The sequence below is a fragment of the Notamacropus eugenii genome, chromosome 4 (genome assembly GCF_028372415.1).
Source record: "Notamacropus eugenii isolate mMacEug1 chromosome 4, mMacEug1.pri_v2, whole genome shotgun sequence".
NCBI lineage: Eukaryota > Metazoa > Chordata > Mammalia > Diprotodontia > Macropodidae > Notamacropus > Notamacropus eugenii.
This window is the reverse complement of record NC_092875.1, coordinates 322,969,708-322,981,888: the sequence shown is the minus strand read 5'-3', so window position 1 is coordinate 322,981,888 and position 12,181 is coordinate 322,969,708. Positions and strand designations below refer to the sequence as shown.

At 41.1% G+C, this 12,181-nt stretch overlaps 1 protein-coding gene across 3 annotated transcripts in view; it reads left to right on the top strand.

Moving 5' to 3' along the window:
• Positions 1-1,647: 1,647 nt before the first annotated feature.
• The window catches only part of LIPG (lipase G, endothelial type), a 116,208-nt gene continuing 105,674 nt past the window's right edge, over positions 1,648-12,181 (top strand). Inside the window, exons 1-4 of one of the 3 annotated variants that reach the window (XM_072605129.1) lie at positions 1,648-2,249; positions 4,557-4,750; positions 9,185-9,364; positions 11,520-11,631. In XM_072605129.1, the coding sequence (XP_072461230.1) occupies positions 2,153-2,249; positions 4,557-4,750; positions 9,185-9,364; positions 11,520-11,631 (583 nt within the window). In that variant the 5' untranslated portion in view covers positions 1,648-2,152. The remainder of the gene's footprint in view (positions 2,250-4,556; positions 4,751-9,184; positions 9,365-11,519; positions 11,632-12,181) is intronic. The other 2 variants (XM_072605131.1, XM_072605130.1) reach the window with 2 other exon arrangements.

The window sequence follows — 12,181 nt, the reverse complement described above, 5'->3', positions numbered from 1 at the left end:
CAGATTCCTGGTGCTACGGGTTCGTTTATCAGGGATCTGGTGTGTGTGTGTGTGTGTGTGTGTGTGTGTGTTGAAATGGGACAAAGAAGTGTAGTGTGACCAACAACGCATCCTTTTCCTTCGGAAAAAAACATCAGGAAACAAGTGTATGAACACACACACACACACACACACACACACACACACACACACACACACACACACACACACACACACACCGATTTCCTCTACTGTTCGCTGTATCTCCCTTCCTCTCTTTTCTTTTTTTTCTCGGTCTTTTTTTTCCTTCTTGCGCTCCTCTCAGTCCTCCCTTCTACTTCCCCCTTCTGGCTCATGGGAAAGCCGAAACCTAGAGTGTTGGGAAGGGACCCCTCGCAGCTTTGGACAGAAGACTGCAGGGGCGCCCAGAGCACACAGCTGTGGGGTCGGTGGGGTAAATGGACTAGGGGGGCGTGGACAGGAGAAAAGACACTCTACCAGGTAGGCGAAGTGGATAGTGGTGTGTTCCATCCCTGATCTACGCCCCCTCCTAGACCCTCCCCTGCTCTCAGGCTAGGTCCAGGAGCCCGCCTCTTGCCTGCCTGAGAGGGGTTACTCGCGGTCAAAAACCCTGTTTTTTTGTTTTTTCTGATCCTGTCCACATTTATTTTCCCGGCACCCATAGGGTGGCACCTCTGCTCAGGGGATAGAAAAGTGACTTTTCACTAGCTTCTCTCCCGACTGTCCAAAAAGTATCTCCCCTCCACTTCCCCCCCGCCTTTCTTTTTTAAAACTGGATTTAACCTGCAGAATCCTCTTCACTTCTGGGCTGGAACTGCGGGTTCCCAAGATCAAGTAAGAAGACCGTGGCTCTTTTCTCAGGTTCAGAAGCCCCGGGAGGGAAGAAAGAGGGAGAGAGAAGATAAAACAAAGGGAATCAGGAGGAAGGACAGAAAAGAGCCCAAGAAGGAAGGAAAGGCAAAGGAGAAAAAGAAAAAGAAATGGGGAGAGAGGGAGATCCAGAGGAGGAGAGAACGGCGTGTAGGCACGTGTTTGCGGAGTGGAACGTTTTCATTCCAAGGTTTTGGAGTTGCCCCCAAATGATCCAGTGTGAGCGTTTTCTAATTGAGCTGCAAGTGCAATGCACTGTGTTAAGCACCCTACAACCTCTGCTGAGGGCTGGGAGAGATTCAGCTTGTTGAGAGTAGACCTAGAATGATCTTCACTTCCCTTTCCCCCAGTCTGTGTGGCTAACATCGACCCAGTCAACCCCAGATCGCACATTATCTGATTCCTTGGTCACCTGTAAGCCGGCTCAGGATGATCGGAGAGGAGAGGAAAGAGATCTGATGAGCCATAAATGCTCACTTTCCCTCCCCTCAGCGCTCCCTCCACCGCACTCCAGGATATAGCGAGGATGGTGAGGAAAACTCTGTGGGACTCGGATGGAGAGAGGGAAAAGACTTCGGAAGAAGGTGGCTTATCTTACCCTAGACTGTCTTTTTTTTCTTAAGGGTAGGAAAGAAATGTTTTGGGGCTTCTTTCCGATAGGGATAATCTATAGGAGATTATCTACACACAAGACTCTCCCTTGGTGGTAGAGGGAGTGTGTGTGTGTGTGTGTGTGTGTGTGTGTGTGTGTGTGTGTGTATACACGAGTGAGTGTCTGTGTGTGTAAGCGCGCAGAGAACCGAACTCAGCCTGGTCCAGCGGAAGAATGCGTCATAAGGTGGGTGTGCGGCTCTTTCATTCAAACTTTGGCGAGTTAGAGAAGGTGTGACCAATCAGAGCTCGGGACTCCGAATAAATTAGGCAAATCACCATCTGGCGATGGGTCAGATGACTCCGATACTTTTAAAAACTACAACTTCTCCCTCCCCGACCTCCTTCCTTGACAGCAAGTCATCTCCTTGGCCTCTGAGGTTGTGAGCGAATATAGTTCACTCTCTTTCCCTGTCGCCCTCAACACTCACACTCACACATTCCTTAGTGCCCATATTCCCCTCTTAATTTTTTTCCCACGAACTTCTTGACTTTTACCTTATTATTGCCCAGAGGAAAAGACAAAGTGCACCTCAGGTTCGCAAAAGGATTTCCTTCCCTTGCAGAGGAAATATCCCTAGTTTTTCCCCCTTCCTCCTCAGCGTGAGGGACTGCGGCGGGGGGGGAAGCGATGAGAAGCTTCATTTCCCTGCTTTGCCTCTGGAGTCTCCATTGTTCTGTTGCCGCGGGAAACACAGATCCGGATGGTCCAGAGGGGCGACTTAAAGGTAATGCTCATTTATTTTCATTTTTCATTCTGGTTTCTTTTCCACAATTTGCTCCTCTTAGCACCTCTTTCTCCCTCTCGGTCTTTTTCGCATCCTTCTTAATTGCTTTCAGTATCCACTTGTTCTTTGGATCCAGTTTAGCTTTCCCCAAGCATCTTCCCCATCGCGTGGCAATAGAAGGACAACTGAGGCCAATCTAAGTTTACGTTCCCCACATCTCTCCCCATCTAAGTCTCTCGAGCTTTTAAAAATTACACTTTCATTTTAACTTGCGTTCGTTCTGTCAGATTGCCAGTAATTCGCCTTGCCTTTAATTTTTTTCCCCTGGTCATTGATCATTCAGGATTAAGGTAAAGAGCAGGGTTTAGCTGCCCTAGTCGGTTTATTTTAATCTGTCATAGGTTCCTGGAAAGATGGGAGGAGGGAGGATATCGCTTTCCAATTCCAAGAAAGTTTGCTTTCCTCTGTCCTGACTAGTGCGGGAGTTTGGAGCAGCAGCTGTATTCAGAGAAGTTGCTAGGTTTGTCACTTTTTGATGCACCAGCATCACCTCCGTTTTCCTCTGCTTCCTCCAGTTCCTCCTCCTCAGCCCTTTCTCCACCACTGTGTCCCCAGTTATAGCTCTTCGAGTTTCTATGTAGAAGGTGCCCAACTTCAGTATTAGAATGGCACCAAATACCTTTGAACTTTCTAAGTCAATTGAGGGAGGCAGTTGGGAAGGTGTGTCGGGGAACTCCCAAATGGCATTTTACTTGTTTGAACTTTATGACCGCCCTAGTTTAAAAGAGCTAACAGAAAATGCCCATGGGTGCTTACAAATTTCCTTTTTCTAAAAAACCTTTTAAGACAGGGGTTCTTAATCTGGGCCCCAAGAACTTAAAAATTAAAAAAATAATTGCATGTCAGCATAGTTGGTTTCCTTTGTAATTCTATGTATTTTGTTTTATTCATTTACAAACATTCTGAGGAGGGGTCCATAGGCTTCACCAGAATGACAGAGGGGTCTTTGACACACAAAAAATTGAAAACTAAAGTTTTCACAGGCTTGGATTGGAGTATTGGGTTGAGAGATTGCAAATAATAAAAATGCAGTTCTAAGGCAGCTAAAAAAGCTTGCTTATAATTTTTTGGAGTTTCAAAGCTTATTAATGAGCTGTGTGACTTTAAACAAGTCACAACCTCTTCAGGATTCAATTTCTTCACCTCTAACATAAAAGTGTTAGTTTAGGTAAGATAGTAACAATTCTCTTTCAGCTCTCTGTTCTAGTAATTTAAGGATTTATTGACCACTGAACAACAGATGGAAAGGCATCAAGGGATAAAGATAAACTAAATCTTGCTCAGGTGTGCATATATACACCTATCTCTTGCAATTAATTCCTTTTTCTTTTCAGGCATATCTTTCTGTCCTCTCCCTGCTCCTGCCCTCCCCCTCAGTTTATCTTCTGTCATTCTCTCTACAATATTTTCATTTTCTCTGAAGGGAGGAAGGGTTGGGAAGGAAGAAAAGAGATTGCTTTTGTAATGGTGTGGGGGGGTGGGGAAGGAGAGAGAGGGGAAAGAAGGGAGGTCAAGTGAAGGGAAGGAGGGAGGGAGGGAGAGAAAAGGAGGAAGTATGGAGAAAGGGAGACAGAAAATGGAGAAGGAAACAGGGTGGAGAGAGAGCAGAGAAGAGAGGAGGGAGATGGAGAGAAGAGACTGTAATAACTCTACTTTGGTTATCACACCACTGCCAAAGTGCTTTTGTTGGGCCATCTATCTGTGGGACAGTATAGCGAAGAGGGTAGTACAGTGTCAGAGGTAACCATTTGAAGAGCACTGGATAGGAAAAAACTACTCCAGGTCAGAGGATTCTGGTGTGTTTCCTGGTTCTGCTGTTTACTTTTACAGGAAGAAAGTTCCTTCATGGGGCTGTTTTTCTTTTTGTCTTTGTGTAGCATAGTGCTTGGTAGACAGTAAGCATTTAATGAATACTTGGTTAAATTGAATTGAATTTCAGCTGTGTCAGTTTGGGCAAATCATTGAAACTCAGAGCCTCAGTTTCCATATCTATAAAATGGAGATTATCATAGACCTGTCTTCTCTGCTTCACAGAGTTATTGTGATGATCAAATGAGATACTATGTGACAAGCACCTTGAAATCAGAAAGCATCATACAAATTTTGGTCATTATTGTTTGACAGATGAAAAACATGAGGCCAGAGAGATAAAGCAACATGCCCAAGGTCACACAGCTAATTAGCAGTACACTCTAGACTAGAACCTTGACATATAAATTGCATCCAACTATATTCCTTTGTCCGCAGATAAAAGCTTAACTGAACATATTCAGTCCAATACAGTACATGCTCCTGCCAAGCCTTCAGTGCGGTTTAACGTCAGAACCTCCAGGGACCCAGAGCATGAAGGCTGCTATCTCTCCAGGGGCCATGACCAACATTTAAAAGACTGTGGTTTCAACACAACAGCAAAAACCTTTTTCATCATCCACGGATGGACGGTGAGCTCCTGGGGGAGGGAACTCCATAGTTTTATCAGTTTCTGGCTTCTTTTGTTCTGTTTAGTTAAAATGAACATCTAGGCTTCTGGTCCTCCCTTTCTCTCTTCTCTCCGCAGGCACCCCCACCCCCACCCCCACCCCCACCCTCCAGCTTGCTGTTTGCATTTCAGGCATCTGTAAAGAATGAGTCCAGGCACTGAACTTAAGGAGCAGGCTGTGTTCCAGCTGCAGCCTGTGGTGGCTGACAGCAGGCTTTACCCCTGGCACATACCAGGCTTACCCATGGAGCTCCTCAAAGCAGCAGCAGCAGAACCCAACCACCACTTAAGAAGCCCTTTAATTGTGTTTAATTACATTGGTCAACTACTGCCTTCCAACATCCCTTTTTGTATGTCAAGTTGGCTGGAGTCACTTGACTGACTCTGAATCTGAAGAGGAGCCAGAAGAGTTGGCTGGGAATGGGGGGTGGAGTGGGGTGAGGGAGCTCCTGGCTTGGTGCCCTCTTCTACCCAGAGATGGGCTGGTTCAAAACTGCTGAAGCTCTTAGGGATATACTATCAGAGCAGCATGTGGTGAAAGATCTACTTGTAACAGTCTTCAACAAAAAAGGTTTTAACACTGAACTTCAGAGACTTTAGATGAGTGAGGGGTTAGGTTATCTCTAAGTCATGTTCTAGCTCTAATATTTTATAATTCTGTGACTAGGGAAGTTATTCATTTATAAGACAACCATTTGCACTAAAAATTCTAGGTTAAGATGGTAGTTTTTTTTTTTGACAACCCACAAAAATGTTACCTCCAAGTAAAATGAAGCATCCAACAAATAATAAAGCTCGCATTTAGAGTGCTTTAATGTTTTATAAATATTTTATATGTAATTATATATAAACATTTAATGAATATTATATTTATATATAAGATATAACACAATATATTTATCTATTTATACATATATGTATATATTTACATATAATATAATATATTCATACATATATGTATATACTTATATTTATATAAAATATTGCATATTTATATAAATATATATTTATGATATTTATAAATATTAGTTCATTTGATCCTTACAACAACCCTGGCAGGTAAATGCTATTAATAACCTTATTTTACAGAACAGGAAATTGAGGCAGAAAATGGTTAAATGACTTGGCCAAAGTTTTGCAGATAGTGTCTGAGGCCAGGTTTGAACTCAGGTCTTCCTGATTCCAGGTCCAGGACTAGTTGTATCACTACATAGAACAAATATCACCCCTGCCCACAAATAACAATCAAATCACATAAGCAATTAAACAAAATATCTTTAAAAAGTGTTTGCCAATGCCTGTAGTTCCAATGGTCTCCACTCTACCATCCGTTTAGCTATTGTTTGATGCTGTTTTCCATTAAAGGGTCAAATTCTATGAAGACACTTGAAGCTTGAAGTCAGGATCTGTGTTTTGTTTTTGTGTTGGCACTCCTAATGTCTAGTACAGTGCTTGTCAATTAGGAAATAATTAATAAATGTCAGTAGAATTACTTTGAATATTGTTCTTTCTGCCTCTATTCCTCCCCACCCCCTTCTGTCTGAGCAGGCTTCTGATAGGGAAGGTGAGGAAGAAAAAGCTTTGCCAAACTGATATATTAATGTAAGCCATAAAGTGCTTATGATGGTAGTGAGAAATTCATTTCTTTCACACAGTGTAGGTATTTTGCCATCTATCACCAAATGATAGAAGGAAGGTTCTAGGATCTTTCCCTCCTTCTTGACCAGAACTGGACCAATGCAGGGGAAATGCAGGGATTTTTCTACCTGGTGAGGTTTGAGACATACAGAGAATCTGCCTGCCTAAAAATAGTAATAGCTAGCATTTATACAGCTCTTTAAGATTTCCCAAAAATTTTGCAAAATTTGTAAGTATGCCATCTCATTTGATGTTTACAACCACCTTATGGAGTAAGTGCTATTATTATGCTCATTTTACAGCTGAAGAAACTGAGACTGAGAGAGGTTTCATGGGTTAAATTCCTAGTTCACATCAACTCCCACACTGGGCTTCTCTGAAATTCAGTATGATTAGATCAACACTTATTTAATGTCTACTGTTTACCAAGAGATGCATAATGTAGATAAGAGATCCCAGCCCTTACAGACTTCTGAGTTGGAGAACCCTTGAGTTAAACCAAAATACAAACAGTCCTCAATTTACCAAAAGTTTTATATTTTCTTAAAGATTCTAAGTTGTTTGTGTGGAGTGGGAAACGTGGAAATAAAAAAAGTCATAGTAGATACGTTCCCAGGCCAGCCCACAAAAATCTGATTAATCCATAATGTACTAGAAATGACTTTCTAATATACATAACTTTATAACATTGTTTTCTTTTTTGAGGAAATTATATTCTACATTTGACTATGGAACATTATTATCCTATTTCCCTTGTCCCAGCTGTGGGAACAAAGACTCCCCCAGCTTCTTTCTAGCCCTAGTAGAGGGTGACCTAGACAATAGTAACTTGTTATTTCTCTATATTTGCATAAGAGAAAGTACCTTTCTGTATTTTTATCAGAGAAAGAAACTCCTTAGCTCATCTGCTCCCAGAGAACTCCACAGCTGTACTCTGACTGTTTTGAATGGGCTATTCAAAATGTGAGGACTGTGACAGAAAAAAACCTTAAGAAATTATCCTTCACTGACACTTTAATATGGATTAATTTCTGAGATTAGGAGGCATCTGTGGTGTAGGGAACAGAGAAGCAGCCAGGCCTGGAGGCAGGAAGAGCTAGGTATAAGACCTACCTCTGTCCCATAATGACTGTGTGATCTTGGGCAAAACATTGAAACTGTTAGCGTCTTGGTCAACTCTCTAAGATTATAAATTACAGAGGAAGTAAAAGATCTGATTTGGTAAATGGAATTTCCTGTCTGGGAGCTCCTCTATACCAATGATCATCCAGTCCAGTTGCTGAGATTTAGCCAAAACTTTCAGCAGAAGCCTGAAAGATTGAAACACTGAGAAAGAAAATTCTTTTTTTTTTAAAAAATAATTATTTTCAGTTTGAAACTCTCTCCCTTTCACTATCTCATTTCCCCTGCACATTGAGGAGAAAAAAAGGAGAAATTTACATGATAACTTTATTATATATTTAAAAGGAATAGTAAGTTGTATATATTTGCAGTTTCGCGTGCAATCATCTTTTAAAAATTCTGCTTTGTTATGGAAATCCTTGTTTTATTTAATTAATTCAAAATAAAATTTAAAAATAGAAAGTAAGAAATATGACACCTGTTATGTATTTGAGATTATGCAAAACATTTCTCTGTTCACTAGGTTCCCTGCCCCCCCTCCCATTCCCACCCTAATAGCAAGAAAGAATATGCTTTAATCTTTAATCTTGGCCCTTCATTTCTCAATCTGGAGATAGATAGCATGTTTCATTGTGAGTCTTGGAGTTGGTGTGGATCGCTGTATTGATCAGTTACCAAATCTTTCACAGTTGATTGTCTTTATAATATTGACATTACTGTGTAGATAGTTCTCCTGGTTCTGTGCATTTCACTTTGCATCAGTTCATAAAATCTTCCTAGGTTTTTCTGAAACCATCCCCCTCATCATTTTTGTAACATAATAGTGTTCCATCACATTCATATGCCATAACTTCTTCAGTCATTCCCCAATTTATCTGCATCCTTCTTAGTTTCCACTGTTTTGCTACCACAAAAAGAACTGCCATAAATATTTATGTACATATTGGTCCTTTTCCCTTTCATTTACTCTTCTTGTAGTATAGACCTAGTAGTGAAATTGCTGGGTCAAAGGATATACAGAGTTTTATAACCCTTTGGGGATAATTCCAAATTGTTCTCCAGAATGGTCTGAACATTTCACAGGTCAATCAACAGTACCTATTTTCCCACAACACCTTCAGCATTTATTATTTTCCTTTTCTGTCATCTTAGCCATTCTGAGAGATGTGAGGTTGTATCTCAGAATTGTTTTAATTTCCCTTTCTCTAATTATTAGTGATTTAGAACATTTTTAATGTGACAATAGCTTTGATTTCTTCTTCTGAAAAAATCTGTTCATAATCTTTGACCATTTATCAAGTGGGGTATGGCTCTAATTTTTATAAATTTGACTCACTTTTGATGGCAGCAAAAGAGGTTCCCTATCTTGACAAAAGTTTTGCTTGGAATTGTCCCCATTACTGATTTATTCAGAAAACATTTTTAAGTGCCTAATATGTGTAGAGTGCATGGGAAGATAAGTTTTTAGGCTGAACTACCATCCTTGCCCTTATGGAGCTCAGTCTACACTGTGACAAGTTTAATTTGTGAGTAACCAGCATGAAGGACTCAGGGCAATCTTTAGTTTCTGTGGTTGAGAGAAGCTCCCGAAGACTTAAAGGGAAAATAACAGCACCATGTCTTCTTTCCTGTGCAGATGAGTGGCATGTTTGAGAATTGGTTGTTCAAGCTCGTGTCAGCCCTCCAGATGAGAGAGCAGGATGCTAATGTCGTTGTGGTGGACTGGCTGCCATTGGCCCATCAGCTCTATACAGATGCTGTCAACAACACCAGGGAAGTGGGTTCTAAAATTGCCAAGATGCTGGATTGGCTGCAGGTAATTGGGGGAGGAGTACATTCTAAAATTAGGGGAAACTATGTCAGTTCCTGTTACAGTGAATTCCAAAGACCCAATGAAGTTCTTTTGAGTTGGAATTGTAGAATCAAACATTGTTTGGAGTAAGTCAGGTCATCAGCTCAATGCAGAGGAAACCTTTTACTGGTACCAAACGGAAGCATTCCTAGTCAATGTATTTGCCAAGAGAGAATCTGACTTGTAATATGTCCTGGCCCAGTGGAAGGAGTGTGGTAGAAGATTCAGAATCATTTGGACCCAGGTTCAAATCCCAGATCTTTTGTTTGTTAACTATTTAGGCCTGAGTAAGTCACTGCTCAGGGCAGCTAGATGGCACAGTGGGTAGGATGTCAAGCTCAGACTATCTGTGTGATCTTGGGTAAGTCACTTAACCCAGTGCCTCAGTTTCCTCATCTGTGAAATGAGTTGGAGAAGGAGATGGCAAATCACTCCGATATCTTTGCCAAGAAAACCTCAAATGGGGTCATGAGGAATTGGAAATGACTGAAAAATGACTGGACAACAACAAAAATCTCTACATAAGTATCTCATCTGTAAAATGAGGGGATAAGACTAGCTGACCTCTAAGGTTCCTAAGATTTGATTCTGTAATATTTGCTGATTTCATAAACCCACATTTTAGTCCAAGGCAGCATGACTTGATACAAAGAATAAGAAATTTAGCTTGACTTGCATTTGAGTCCTGAGTTTGAAACTACCTATGTAACCTTGGGCAAGGTATTCACCCCTTTGACCTCAGCTTTCTCCTTAGTAAAATGAGAGGCTTGGCTTGATGCCTAAAGTCCCCTGCAGTGAGCTCTAAATTTTATGGTTTTATTGGATGTGGCTAGAAGCCAAAGTCTTCTTATAATTTTAAAGGTTCTCAGGAGGTTCCACAGTTATAGCTGCTGATTGTGGGTAGTTGGATATTAACCAACTTTCTAAGGGAGTTTGAATGAGATTCATGGAAATACATCTAAATAAGTACTTTAGAACACTAAGCACGAAGAAGGAGATCTTAAATACTCTCTTTACATGTTAACAAGTTACCAGGCATCCACAGGATAGACTAGAATAGGTCTATGCTAGCAAAATGAAGTAATTGTCTGGATCATTCAAGTCTGAATCTTAGTTTTTTGCATCAGAAATCAGGTGAATTGGGAGAGGATTCTGGCCTGAATTGTCAAGATCATCACCTTCTATTTCTACCTAAGTCTATGGAGGCCTGTTCTTTGGGCCATGAGGATAATGACCTTTTCACAGTTACCTATTTCCTCAAAGTTAGGCTTCCTTAACTTTTTTGCAGAGATGGCTACTGTCCTCCTTACTTGAAACCCAGCAGTACATTAGGGTGAGTGTGGGAGCACAGAGATTCAGAAGATCATAGGCTTAGAGTTAAAAAGGACCTTAGAGGTTATTGAATCCAATGTCCTTATTTTACAGATGAGGAAACTGAGACTTCAGGAAGTTAAGCTACTTGCCCATGGTCACATAGCCAGTGTCAGTGTGGTATTTGGATCTTAGTCTGCCTGAATCCAAGTTTAGTTACTCTATGATATCAGAAGAAATAGAGTGGAGGAGAATTGGGGATGGAGAGGATAGAGAACTGATGGGAAAATCCTGTCATTGAGCCATTAGGGAGAAGACTGTGACCAGTAGTTTCAGATGTTTCTCTTCTATTTTCCATTCCATTTGATTCAACAGGTATTTGCTAAGTGTCTCCTATGTGCTTGGCAATGTGCTTAGGTGCTGAGAGATACAAAGACAAAAATGAAACAGTCCTTATTCTCCAAATACAGCCCCATTGTGCCATGTTTCCTTTCAATCTGAAGTGACTAAGGGGTACAGATAGAGAATCAATGGGTCTTGTTGGTACCTGCTAGCCAGGCCCTTCCTTATAGTTCTTGGATAGTTGAAATTGGAGTCATGAACCTTGGTTCCAATCTCGCCCACAATCTCTCATTCCCATGAGCTTGAGGATCTCAAGTCAACCTTTCAAATGCCCAAGGATTCTAGAGAGAATACTAGTCTTTCTGTCAAGGATCAGTTAGGACTTTGCTTGACCCACAGTAGTGCTGACTGACCTCTTCAGACTCAGAAACTCAAGCTTCTAATAAATGTGTTTTTGTGACTTCAGGAGAAGGAACATTTTTCTCTTGAGAATGTTCACTTGATTGGCTACAGTCTTGGAGCTCATGTTGCTGGATATGCTGGAAACTTTGTGCAGGGGACAGTAGGCAGGATCACAGGTAAGTGCTGCTTCCTTATGTACTTGGAAACCCTCCAATTCCCCATCCTCTTGATCTCCTTTTTCACCCTTCTGATTACCTGTACTTTTCTGAAGTGTTAAAGGATCTTCAGTTGCTTTGGTTTATTCTCAGAATGTGGAAGTTGGAACTAACCCAAAAGGTCATCTCGTCTGTCCCATCACTTTACAGATGAGACAATGGAGGCCCATAAAGAGTAAGTGATTTGTCCAAGTTCACCCAGCTAGTTAATGATAGAGATAGGATTAGATTTCAGATCTTTGGATTCTCTGTCCAATCCCCTTTTCATGTTCTTGTTTCATGGAAAGGACTTTAATTTTTAGTTTTGTCACTAATCTTTGCTTTTGCCATCAAAATGCGTCATAGAGATTAATTTTAGGAACCTGTTGGTGATAAAGTGACCACATAGAAGGGTCAGGGTCTTTCTGGATTCTGGATGACATTTCACGTCCTTGTGTACCAGTTTTCCCATCTGCAGAAATGATCTAATAAACCCTATTTGGTGGGCATGGGGTGAGATCAGATAAAATAG